This window comes from Sebastes umbrosus, chromosome 14 (genome assembly GCF_015220745.1).
Source record: "Sebastes umbrosus isolate fSebUmb1 chromosome 14, fSebUmb1.pri, whole genome shotgun sequence".
Taxonomy (NCBI): domain Eukaryota; kingdom Metazoa; phylum Chordata; class Actinopteri; order Perciformes; family Sebastidae; genus Sebastes; species Sebastes umbrosus.
The window spans coordinates 2190502-2203888 of NC_051282.1; the positions used below are offsets into that span (position 1 = coordinate 2190502).

The window sequence follows — 13387 nt, forward strand, 5'->3', positions numbered from 1 at the left end:
TAATTCAAAGTAATCCCAATTGAGGAACAGCAGCAGTGGATTCAGCAGTAGCCTACTATACAGTATAAGACAGCAATCAACCAGATAAATTCTTTTTAAAATGTTTATTTTGTCTAGAAAACCCATATAATATAGGCGTACCGTAGTACAAATACAATATGAACAGCTTTCAGTTTACAGACAATATATAAAAGAGTAGCCTATACAAACGAGTGCAAACATTTAAATATCAAACAGCCACAGGAGACCAGGTCAGTGTATCTTTTAGTCATTTGAGTTTCCTTTCACAAACGGACATTAAAAAACAAAAAAATTGTGGTTATTTGATTTTCGTTTTAAAATACAAATATTAAAATTGAAATACAGGGTGTTTTTCTTTCTCAGGGTCAAAAAGGGATGAACTAAACTTTAAAAAACGGGTTGAATTTCATTTTTTTTAGAAACAATGTGAATGTGAGCGATGCTCGCTCACATTCACGTAGCGCGTGCACACGGGCGAGCGCGAGCAACAGAACGCTGACTTTCCTTGACTTAATGGCCACAGGTGTCGCTGTTTCAACCAATTTCTGATTCTTACAAACGGTCCCTTTAAAAAAATAAAAATAAAAAATAAAATACGTAGACAGAAACGAAAAAACTTTGGTAAAGTTGGAAATATATTGACAGATTCGAACTTCCCGGATCAATAACTCATAAAAGAAACTTTGTTAAAACACATACGACGGCTCTTTCTAACGGTAGTAAGGTAAACAACGAGCTACAACCTCATCTTAACAGTGAAGTTATTGAATATTTTTCCCGTTGAAATTTAACCAAAATTATGAAAAAGTATATGTGTCCAAACTACGTGTTGTAGTACAACCATGAGGAGACCATTGATGTGTGAAGTAATTTTGATGGCACTACACTGTATAAGTTATTGGATATTTTTATTGCATCTATTTTCGGCGTAGCACTTTGTAGACGGTCCCTGACCAGTCGTCTCACAGCCGGCTGCACATAGAGATCGATGTTATGCGTCCAGCTCGGAGGACGGTCAGTGTATCTTTTGGTCATTCGATTTTCCATTCACAAACAGATATTAAAAAAGAAAAAATTGTGATTATTTGATTTTCGTTTTAAAATGCAAACATTCAAATTGAAATACAAGGCGTTTTTCTTTCTCAGGGTCAACAAGGGATGATCTAAACTTAAAAAAATGGGTTGATTTTCATTTTCTATTTCTAAAAACATAAAATAAAATCACTAGAAGACAGAAACGAATAAACGCCCGTTTTTTCATATTGTGCGACCGGAAGTTGCCATTTACAAAGTAAGAGCGCGTATGAGGACGGTGATGTGACATGACTTCAGAAAGTCATGTCTTCTTCCCTGAGACACACTCTTTTATTGTTTCAAAAAACTACGTACTGATCCATGTCCATCACCTTCAGTTACACATTAGCACCGTGCTTTTTTCTCTCATACACATCACCGTCCTCATTATGCGCTCTTACTTTGTAAATGGCAACTTCCGGTCAAAGAATATGAAAAAAACAGGCGTTTTTTCGTTTCTGTCTTCTAGTGATTTTATTTTTTAGAAATAGAAAATGAAAATCAACCCGTTTTTTAAGTTTAATTCATCCCTTTTGTACCCTTATAAATAAAAACGCCTAGTATTTCAATTTTAATTTTTATATTTTAACATGAAAATAGAATAACCACTCGTTTTTTTTGTATTTTAAAATCCTTTTGTCAAAGGAAAATCTAATGACCAAAAGATACACTGACCCGGAAGGCTGACCTGATTGAGTCGGATATCATTTTGAAATTAATACTTTTAACTTACCATCAGATCATTGAACATTGTACTGACTCCGCTACAGCAGGTGGCGGCATGCTCTCTCTCTCTTTCTCTCTCTCTCTCTCTTTAAAGAAGAGGAATTCTTCCGGTGAATGCGACTTCAAGCAGCTGATCATCCACAGAAGCCATGGCGGAGAGAGGAGCAGAAGGATCCGCTAAAGCTGCACTAACAGCGGCAGAGAGAGAGCTCCTCCGCCGCCGACAGGAGCTCGACTACTTGAAGAGAAGCGCAGCGCGGCTCCGCAGCAGGAACCTGCTGACCGGCCTGGGCATCGGAGCGTTTGTGGTCGGCATGTGTATCCTTCACTGTGTCCTGCTCAGATAGATGGCAACATAAGCTATTGTTACACAGAATATACCAACTGTGTCCTTCACTCAAGGGCTTGAAGGACATAAGAAATGTTCAAATCTCCCAGTGGAGCTGGAAGTCCCAGTACTCTCTTATTCACATGTTGGAATATAACAGGAGACTACCTGGATCTACTCATTATTTATTTAAGCATGTTATACTGTCAGTCATAATCAGCTGTGATTTTATTGCTATGTTATTATACTGGAGTTATGCATCTTCTATAGTAGGCCTATAATAGTCCAGTAATATTCACACTGGAACATTATAGGGTTCAGGTGGTGTATTTGTATATAGTGTTAATACTTAAAGGTCCCATATTGTTCTTATTTTCAGGTTCATACTTGTATTTCGTGTTTCTACTAGAACATGTTTACATGCTGTAATGATAAAAAAAAACAACTTTATTTTCCTCCTACTGTCTGCCTGAGTATACTTGTATTTACCCTCTGTCTGAAACACTCTTGGGTCCATGTTTACTTCCTGTCAGCTGATGTTATTAACATACACTGCAACAGGAAATAAACTGGGACACATTTAGAATATTTATGTTAACAACCATGTAATGATCTAAATATTGTATATTTGTGACATCACAAATGGACAGAAATTCTAACGGCTTGTTTCAGACGCACAGTTTCTGAATATGGGCTGTGTGTATTTCTCCGTATATTAAGTGTTTTGATAGTTTAACAGTATTTATATAGCACTTAAACCTGCTTTATAATATAAAAGATCTGAAAATCTCACTTTTTACAATATGGGATCCTTAAGGTGCTTTTTTTCTGTTATTTGTAGTATTAGTCTATAATATATCATAGGATGTGTTTAGGCTGGAATCAACAGCAGCCGGCCAGACAGAGCTGAGGTGTGTAAGCTCTTCATTCAGGTTTTAGGAGCAGTGGTCCATTCAGGATGCTTCTACATATTATAGCCTAGAGCAGGATAAAGAGATACTTTATTACAGTTCACTAATTATTTTACAAAAAAGACATAAACATTGTATTGATAGACTACAGTGCCTTCATTCTTCCCCTCTCCCTCCTCCCCCTGCTGTGCCATGCCGTGCGTCTGCTCGCCCAGATGTTCCCAACACATAGTTTTTATGTTCATATGGTTTATGAGGCGCAGTGCAAATACGCTGGCGCTGCACCGTTACGAGTCACTAGGGATCTGATACTGTGCTCATATACTCGTACTCGCAAAACGGCTCCGATACAACGACTAAAATCAGGAAGTGCCGGTACCGGTGAGTACCGGCCCACTTCAAGCACTGAAATCTACAATGAAATATGAGCTGTCGGTCTGGGTATCATCGGATAATCCGTTTTTCCTTTGGAATTCAGAAAGGAAAAAACTTTTTTTTATTTTTTCGTTTTAAACCAAAAACGAGAAAACGGCCGTTTTTTCGTTTTTCGTTTCTGAATCAAAAAATGAAAAACGAACCCAAACCGGGCCGTTTGTTCGTTTTTGCGAATTCCTTTTCTCATTATTCGTTTTTAATTGAAGAACGGAAGTCACGTGGGTTTTTCGTTTTTTCGTTTTTTCGTTTTAAACCACAAACGAAAAACGGAATCACGTGGTGCTCTGTTTGTTTTTTGTTTCCAAACGAAAAACGAAAAAAACAAATTAAAAAAAAACGATCCGATTTAGTTTCTTCAAGTTTCTTTCTGTCATTTTCTGTTTTGAATCGAAGAGCGGAGAGTGGAGACACTTCCACCTGATCCCTTCACTCCACTAGGACGGCTGTAGCCGAGTAGTTCTACATCATGATAATGCTGATTTTTCAACCAGCGATTATGACATTAATGCCAGCTAGACAGAATAAAGCTCTGTCTGTCATGACAATAGTACTGGACTGAAGGCCACTTCATCACTCCAGATACTGTAGATTTAACAGATACATGCTGTCTTCAGACGGCTGTAAAGAGTCACCAGAGTGAAGGAAAGGCCTTCAGTACAGTTCTATTGTCATTACAGACAGAGCTTTATTCTGTCTAGCTGGCATTAATGTCATAACCACTGGTTGAAAAATCAGCATTATCATGATGTCGAACAAATTAACTGAATTACATATACTACCAAATAGGCTAGAAATGATTGAAAAGCATCATAAACTACCAAACAGAATACAGAAAGTTAGTGATTTCAGTTTTTTAGTGAACTCAGGCTGATTAATCCTCATATTAGACTATGATGTCTGAAGGTTGGCAAACATGCTGATCAACCATACTTATCTATCATTGACCATGATTATTGACTTGACTTTTCATCTATAAATGCGTCAAAATTGAAAATTTGACTGAAAAGAAAATCCTTGGGGATTGAGGAGTGGTGACCTCTGACCCCTACGGTGGGTAACGTCACAGAAGGCCTACTCATAAAATGCACTGACTTCACTGATACCGAATCTCCCTCCAAACTAAATTGTAAAGCTGACGGCCCCTCAATATGATCTGATCAATACAATACAATACAACTTTATTGTCCACCAGGGTGGAAATTTGTCTTCGGCTCACAAAACACAGAAAACAACAGACATTAAAAACCAGACAGCAGTTAGTAAAAAACAAAGACAGGTTATGTTACACATTAAACAGTTCATGTCAGTGTCTGTGGCTCAGATCTGCTCAGTCACTGTGTTGATTTTAGAATATTGATGGCATTTGGGATGAAAGACTTTTAAACACATGTTTAGTTGCCAGAGGGGCTCTATAGCGCCTCCCGACTGGCTGCAGAGAGGATGGGAGCTATCTGCCAGGATACTCCTCGCTTTCTTCCTCGTCCTTTCTGTAAAAAGTTGAGTCAAGGGCTTTTGGGGTTTACCAACTATTTTGCCTGCCATTGACACAATCCTAGACAGTTTATTCTTCTATCTACAGTGTAGGTGACCGTACCAGGCAGGAAGGTTAAAGGTTAAAATCCTCTCAACAATAGTTTTGTGCACTAATTCTAAAATCTGCTGGCTGACACCGAGGCCACTGAGTTTCCTTAGAAGATAAAGGTCTCTGTGAGCATCTCTTGAAAATATACTCTGTATTTTCAGAGAAGCTCACCTGGGTGTCCAGGACTGTACCGAGGTATTTAAAGTGTCCCACAGTTTCAACATGTTGGCCATCAAGTGAAACTGGCTCTGTGATCAGATGTTGTTTTGTGCAGCACATGATTAATTCTTTCTTCTCAGCCACATTGATTTCTAGCTGGTTAGTGTGACACCGTGTCTGAAGGGCTGTAGTGTGGGCCAGATAGGCAGCTTAACCTAGTGGGCCTGTTTCCTGTAAAAGGCCAACTAAGGCCATGTCATCCGCATACTTAAACAGTCTAAAATGTTTCTCATTGATCATAAATTCATTAGTAAAAAGAGAGAATAGCACAGGGGAAAGAACACAGCCTTGTGGGCAGCACGTCTGATATGTTCTCTCTGACACAGACCCTCTGATCCACAGAACTAACCCTGTGTTGATGTTGAGATCAATGAGCCTTTTCAGGAGAATATGCGTCTTCATTGAGTTAAAAGCTGAATTCGCGAATAAAGCTCTGGCATAACCTTTAGGATGCATAAGGTGTTTTGTGACTGTGTTAAGCAGAGTCAGCACAGCGTCGTCTGGGCCTCTGTTGCTCTTATTTAAGCGAACTGGAGCAGATCTAGCGCTGTGCTGGTCAGGTGGCTGGCAAGAACTCATTCCATGGTTTTACACAATATGGAGGTTATTGCGATAGGCCACAGATCACTTGGCTTACTTGCGTCGGCTTTTTTAGCACAGGCCTAATTATTGTGAATTTCCATGATTTTGATGAAGTGGCCTTCAGTCCAGTACTATTGTCATGACAGACAGAGCTTTATTCTGTCTAGCTGGCATTAATGTCATAATCGCTTGTTGAAAAATCAGCATTATCATGATGTAGAACTACTCGGCTACAGCCGTCCTAGTGGAGTGAAGGGATCAGGTGGAAGTGTCAGGTGTGTTGAAAGGAGTAGCCACATAGTGCTTCTCACCTGCAGACATAAAGAAACAGCCCATAGTGAGGGTGTGAGAGAGAAAATTGTCAATTATGTGAGAGTTCTGTATAACATCTGTAGAGACCCTCCCTGTTGTATAACATCTGTAGAGACCCTCCCTGTAATTTATCACACACTTTTTGGATAAAAGACATTCATGTGTTAATGAAAAGAACAAAACAAAAAAATATCTATGTATGTATTTATTTGTGTATTTATTTAGCCTATTTATCTTCTACTGTTACCTTGATCCTGAGCTTAAATAATGTTACACTTTTATAGAATGACCAAACTATCTTCTTGGCTTTTATTTTGACATGTTTGCCTTCACTTCCTGGTCACGTGACTGCCGTTCTCCGCTCTTAGATTCAAAGGAGAAAATGACAGAAAGAAACTTGAAGAAACTAAATCGGATCGTTTTTTTAATTTGGTTTTTTCGTTTTTCGTTTGGAAACAAAAAACAAACAGAGCACCACGTGATTCCATTTTTCGTTTGTGGTTTAAAACGAAAAAACGAAAAACCCACGTGACTTCCGTTCTTCAATTCAAAACGAATAATGAGAAAAGGAATTCGCAAAAACAAACAAACGGCCCGGTTTGGGTTCGTTTTTCATTTTTTGATTCAGAAACCAAAAACGGGAAAACGGCCGTTTTCCTCATTTTTGGTTTAAAACGAAAAAATAAAAAAACGTTATTTCCTTTCTGAATTCAAAAGGAAAAACGGATTATCCGATGATACCCAGACCCTGTCAAGTAGCGTCATACTCACCAAAGCAAAGCAAAGCAAAGCAAAGCAAAGGAAATGGAGAATCCTCCGTAGAGAAATCTCCTCATAACAGAGTTAAATGAACTCGATACAGTGTTCTCATTGGACACCAGAACATTTAGCTCTACTCAATGTGCTGTGTATACCAGAACAAAATCTGATCTATAATTAAATTATTTTTTTTTGTTAATTTTGAAAGTGAATCAACTGAAATGCGTTATGCGGTCCAATTCAAACATTGAATTGTTCCATTTCTTGGCATTATAACTCTTTGTCACCAGAGGGAGCCAACGTATAGCCCATGCCGATAACAATATATGAAGCACAGAGAATCTTATATAATACAATAACCAATTCTGATCCGTAAAATATTGTAAAAACAAGCACTTTGTTTATGGAGGACGGAACCTGCTAAAATAAAAAATAAATAAATGACTTGATAAATAAATAATATGTTATTAAATTTAGCAAAAATAATATTGAAAATAAAGCCAGTAAATTAATTGATACAATGTGACATGAATTGACATTTTTCTTTCAATTTGATTATGTATTTTTGTATTAATTCCCTTATTTATTTAATCTTGTTTAATTTTCCCTTATATTTATTTATTTATTGTTATTAATTTTTTAAATGAAATTAAATTATTTTTTATTTATTCATTCATTTTTTGGCATTTACTTTCTCTTAATTTTCAAAAGAGGCTCAAAAATGTCCTCAGACAGCTTAGTAGCAAATGTTGCTCAAACAGGAGTAAATAATGTGTTCGTTGGGGGACTATTTTCAGCTGAGGATTAATCCACATTTGGTGCAGAGTGAATTCCTGTGGCAGCAGGACAGTGTGTTGGACTGAGTCAAAAGAAGCTGTGTTTTCATGGTAATGAAGGAACATTTCAAGCCAGTGCAACAGCGTGGCTCACTAATGTGCCTTTAATAGTTTTTGGACAACAATGGAGCTCTGTGGCACAGGGGAAGAAGATACATCAGGCTTTGGATACACTGTACAATACTTGTAATTAGGGATGCACCGATACCAGTATTGGGTATCGGGTTCGATACTGTGCTCATGTACTCGTACTCCCAAAACGGCTCCGATACAACGGCACCGATACCACTTTACGGCAGCGTGACGATAGCCTCTTGTCACCATCTTTCGGGTCCTCACGCTCCACCTCCCCGATGGTGCGGGCGAAAGGGGCCGGTGGTGCACCCAACCCCGTTAGGTCGTCATCCCACCTCAGCCGACGTGCACCGGCCCTCACTTTCATTGCGCCACAGGGTTTTGCTTGAACCCTCTGACTCGTGCGTGTGTTAGACTCCTTGGTCCGTGTTTCAAGACGGGTCGGGTGGGTTGCCGACATCGCCGCAGACCCCTGGAGCCTTTTACGTGGAACGAGCCCCGATCTGGCGGCACGACGTGGTTGGGGCGCACTGAGGTAAGTCCGCCCCGGTCGAGAGTCACACCGGGAGCAGGGGGCCCCGTCCATCCCCGGCGGAGAGAGAGGGCGCAGCGAGCACTTTGTCCAAGGTGCGGCGAGGTCCGGGCGGGGAGCGCTGTAAAGCTGCGGCCCCGGGAAGCACCTTCGCCCCGAGCCTTTACAAGCCGACCTAGAGCCGGTCGTGGCGCACCGCCTCGTATGCGGGACTCCCCAGCCTGCCGTGTGTCGCTCACACCCTCCAGCTGGCTGTTAACGAGGGTCTTTTGCCCCGAGTACTTCTCCTGGCACAGAGAAGTACTCGGTATCGATGAGTACCCAAATGTAAGTACTTGTACTTGTACTCAGTCTGAAAAAAGTGGTATCGGTGCATCCCTACTTGTAACAGAGTATAGAAGCAAGGAGACGAAACATCCGCTGCCGCAATTTTGGACTGAAAACGCATATTATATTTATAATACTTTATTGTTCAACACAGGCCATTTCGGTAGAATATGACAATGGAATAGAAATAATTTAGTTTTTACTTTTGTATGGCACCTCTAGGCGGACGTTTTACTGGAGTCCGGTAGTCACTTTCAGTCCAAAATGGCGGAAGCGTAGCTCTGCTGCTGGGAGGCTGATTTTACAATTGAACGAACAATTGCCTTTCACTTCTTGGCGTATACGTTCTGTGCTTGTAAGGAGGATCTAGTCAGTCAGTTGATTTTGGTCTTTTCATGGGTTTTGTTGACAGATTTTGAAACACAGAATATCACCAGATATTCCTTTAAAATCAGACTAGGGGACATGACGACTGCTTTATAAAGGCCCATATTAAGTCTTTATAATGTCTTTTTTTCAAAAGAGAATTAGGAACACAATCTGTCAATTTTTCTTCCAGTCCAGTAATGATTCAATGAATAAAACAAAAAAAGTAACATCTTCACGCCCTACAAAGTGTTAACGTGGTTTCCTTTGACCTGTAGTCGTCCAGTTAGCTACACCATCCTGTCCGTCAAACAGGAGAGAATCATGGAGGAGCTGGATGATGAAGCCAAGGTCCACATCCTCAGAGGGCCACGGACCGGTGCCAACTCCTGATGACGCTGACTATGAACTGTCCTGGACTTGCTGTTCCCTGCAGGGCCCTCATGGGGGCGGTGGGGCCTTGCGTGTGGCATCCATAGACTGTATGGTGACATCACACTGGCATGTGGCATGTGATGACTCACACTTACATAATAGTGTTTCCATTGCTTCTTTTCTGTTTATAAATACATAAATTATATTGTTTGAATTGTTGAATTCTGAACTATTTTCTGCATTAATATAAATCTACTTTGAGTGTAAGTGTAGCCTCGACATACTACATTACTAATAGAGTGCTGCAGGAATGAGCCCTCAAACCTGGAAATGATTCGGCATTTTAGCACTTCCAGTTCCCTTGTCTGAAAGTCAATGTTTTTTTTTGAATGGGCTTTTATCAGGGCTGTCCATGTTAACACGATAATAATGTCTTAAGGCAAATTAGTTTTAACCCCACTAATTTCTTGAACACATTAAAGCAATCGATATTCCCGATGTTGTGGCGGGGTTTTAAAGCTAGGTAGGTAGTTAGGTAGGAAGGTATTTTATTAATCCCTGAGGGGAAATTTCTGAGTTACAGCAGCAAGGGATAGATCAACCACACAACAAGAATAAGAGTAGAACTAGAATGGCACTCGGCTTGCGCCATCATCCACATGTCCAAAGTGTGGTGAAGAGAGAAGACGCTGGCATCATATGAAACTAGAAAACCTGAGGAATCCATCGGTAAACCATGTCATATTAGCTTGTTGGGAAGGAGGTTAAATACCAACCGAGGAAAAGCTGGCATGGCCATCTTCAAAGGGGTCCCCTTGACCTCTGACCTCCAGATCAGTGAATGTAAATGGGTTCTATGGGTACCCATGAGTCTCCCCTTTACAGACATGCCCACTTTATGATAATCACATGCAGTTTGGGGCAAGTCATAGTCAAGTCAGCACACTGACACACTGACAGCTGTTGTGATTTGAGCCTATTCTTAATGCTAAATGCAGTACCTTTGAGGGTTTCTGGACAATATTTGCCATTGTTTTGTGTTAACTAATTTCCAATAATAAATAGATATACATATATTTGCATAAAGAAAGCATATTTACCCACTTAAATACTTGACAAATCTCTATTTAAGGTACATTTTGAACAAATAAAAAATGTCATTAATTTGCAGTTAATCGTGATTAACTATGGACAATCTTGTGATTAATCACAATTAAATATTTTGATCGGTTGACAGCCCTATGTGTTAGTCCAAACCTGAATACTTTCCGTCTCTCAGCCCAAAGTCCATTCATTCCCACTGAAGACAATTTTACGGAGCCCCCCTAGACCCCTAGGAGAACATTTTATTAATTTGTTCCCTCAAGTTAGTAACTTGTTCCCTCAAGTTACTAATTTGAGGGCACGAGTTACTTCATAGTGCACTTCCTCCAATCATTCCTGACAGTCAAGTCATTGACTTCGTTATAGTTGGAAAGATATTGACAGATTCAAACTTCCTGGATCAATAACTCATAACTTAAACGTTGTTGAAACACAAAAGAGGGCTCTTTCTAACCGTAGTGAGGTAGACAACGAGCTACAACCTCATTATAATCACAACGAGCCATCCTCTGAGCTGGACACATAACATCGGTCTCTATGTAGAGTGGTCAGGGACCGTCTACAAAGTGCAACGCTGAAAAGAGATGCTATAAAAATATTCAATAACTTATATAGTGTAGTACCACCAAAATTACTTCATACATTAATGGTCTCCTCATAGTTGTACTACAACACTTAATTTAGAAAAATATACTTTTGCATAATTCTGGTGAATTTAAAATGGGAAAAATATTCAATAACCTCAGTATTATGCAGTGTAGTACCATCAAAATCACTTCAAACACCAATGGTCTCTTCCTGTGGTTCTGGTTATACTACAATTGGTTTGGTTTATACAAAAGTTTGCCCATTACAATGGTCTTCATGGCAACGGTACAATGAAAACAGAAATTCTAAATTAAGTATTGTAGCATAACTAGGAAGAGATCATTAGTGGGTGGAGACATTTTTGGTGGCCTACCATTTTATAACAGTGAAGTTATTGAATATTTTTCCCAATAATAATTCACCAAAATTATACAAAATCACATATACGGTATAGTTACATTTTCAAAAAAAGGCTCAATAATGTCCTCAAACAGCCGTGCACTACAATTTTTAGCAAATATTGCTGCAAACACGAGTAAATAGTGCATTTGTTGGGGACTATTTTCATTAAGAATTGTTTTTTTTATTCTTGCACCACAAAAAATAGGGACTGGTCAAGCTGAGGCAAAAAATTATTTTATTATAATATACAGTATGCTGGGAGTCAACATCTAGATCAAATTCTAGACAACACATCTGTTTTACAATTTTCGAAAAGAGATTATATTTTTTCCCTTAAACAAAAAAACAAAAAAAAACATTTTGTTTGAAGGTGTTCATCCACTGTTAGCTTTCTGCTTTCACAGCCATATTGCTACACATACACACAGAAAAACAACACCAGATGAGTGAGCGGGAAGACATTTGTTAATCAAATACAATGTTTTGTTTGGTGCTGAAGCATGGAGGTATTTGAATGTATGGGTGTGTTACAACTAAACCTTCAAACCTGTGTTGAGGGCAGGTATATAGAGAGGGTAGGTAGGTAGATTAAAAAAAACTATTCCAGTCATTTTAAGAGAATAATAACATGAAAAACAAAAAACATAATAAATATGTGCATAACACATTATAAAAAATGACCAGTGCATATCTGCACCCTCATTTTCAGAGAGAACTTAATAAACCTAATTTCACTCACCTGTACCAAGGTGAACACATTTTATAAAAAAAAGCAGTGATAACAGAAGATTTCCATGTGATCTCCTTTTTGCCACGCTGGCGATGGGGCTCTTGGGGTGACGATGTCGGTCTGTTGGGCATCCAACAAACACACAAACATCTGAGATTTCCAGAATAAATTCAGAATATTACGAGAAAAAAGTCATATTACGAATGACATAACTTAACGAGAAAAAAAGTTGTAATATTACGAGAATAAAGTTATAGCTTTAAGAGAATTAAGTCGTAATATTACGAGAATTAAGTCATAATATTACGAGAACAAAGTCGTAATATCACGAGAATAAAGTTGTAATATTACGAGAAAAAAGTCGTAATATTGCGAGAATAAAGTCATAACTTTACGAGAAAAAAAGCTGTAATATAACGAGCCTAAAATCATAAAAGAAAAAATAAAATAACACATAAAATTACTATTTTATAATATTGTGACTTTATTCTCATAATATTACGACTTTTTTCTCGTAAACCTTTGACTTTATTCTGGTAATATTATGACTTTATTCTCGAAATCTAAGATTTATTTTATTTTCGTCAATGTGGTCCTAATACTCCTTCGTACCGTCGTACCATAGACCTACAACAATGATAAATAAAAACGTAAAAAATGTAAAATTCATGGTTCCATATGGACGCGTCCATCTCAAGTTCAAGCCCGTTCGGCACAAAAAGGCGTATGAATGCCCAGACGATGTGCAAGGCGTTTACACCTTTCTTGATTTCTGCGTGTCATTTGTACGCCATGTATCCTGTACTGACTGCAATGTAAAAGCATCATGCTTCAGAAAGAGTTAGTGATGTAGTATAAAAAGCAATAAAGCGGGTCCAACAAACACTGGACTTTTAACCAGGAGACACCGTGTTCGAGACCGTTGTTGACCGGTGTTTTGTTTTGGTATGATGTTGACGTATGAATTATGTTAGTGACGATTGTCATGTGATTTTTATTGACGTTTGTGAAGTGTTTTCTGTAGCTGTGCTGCTTCTGTACGTGTTGGACTTAGTTTACGTACTTATTTTAAGCCCAACCTTTACGTTTTCCCTTACCCTAAG

At 38.8% G+C, this 13387-nt stretch overlaps 1 protein-coding gene across 1 annotated transcript; it reads left to right on the plus strand.

Moving 5' to 3' along the window:
- Nucleotides 1–1925: 1925 nt before the first annotated feature.
- On the plus strand, nt 1926–9674 carry LOC119502261 (cytochrome c oxidase assembly factor 3 homolog, mitochondrial). Its single transcript, XM_037793133.1, has 2 exons — nt 1926–2139; nt 9372–9674. Exons 1-2 carry the CDS (start codon nt 1971–1973, stop codon nt 9476–9478), a joined length of 276 nt encoding a protein of 91 aa, XP_037649061.1. The 5' UTR covers nt 1926–1970; the 3' UTR covers nt 9479–9674.
- The last annotated feature ends 3713 nt before the right edge of the window (nt 9675–13387 follow it).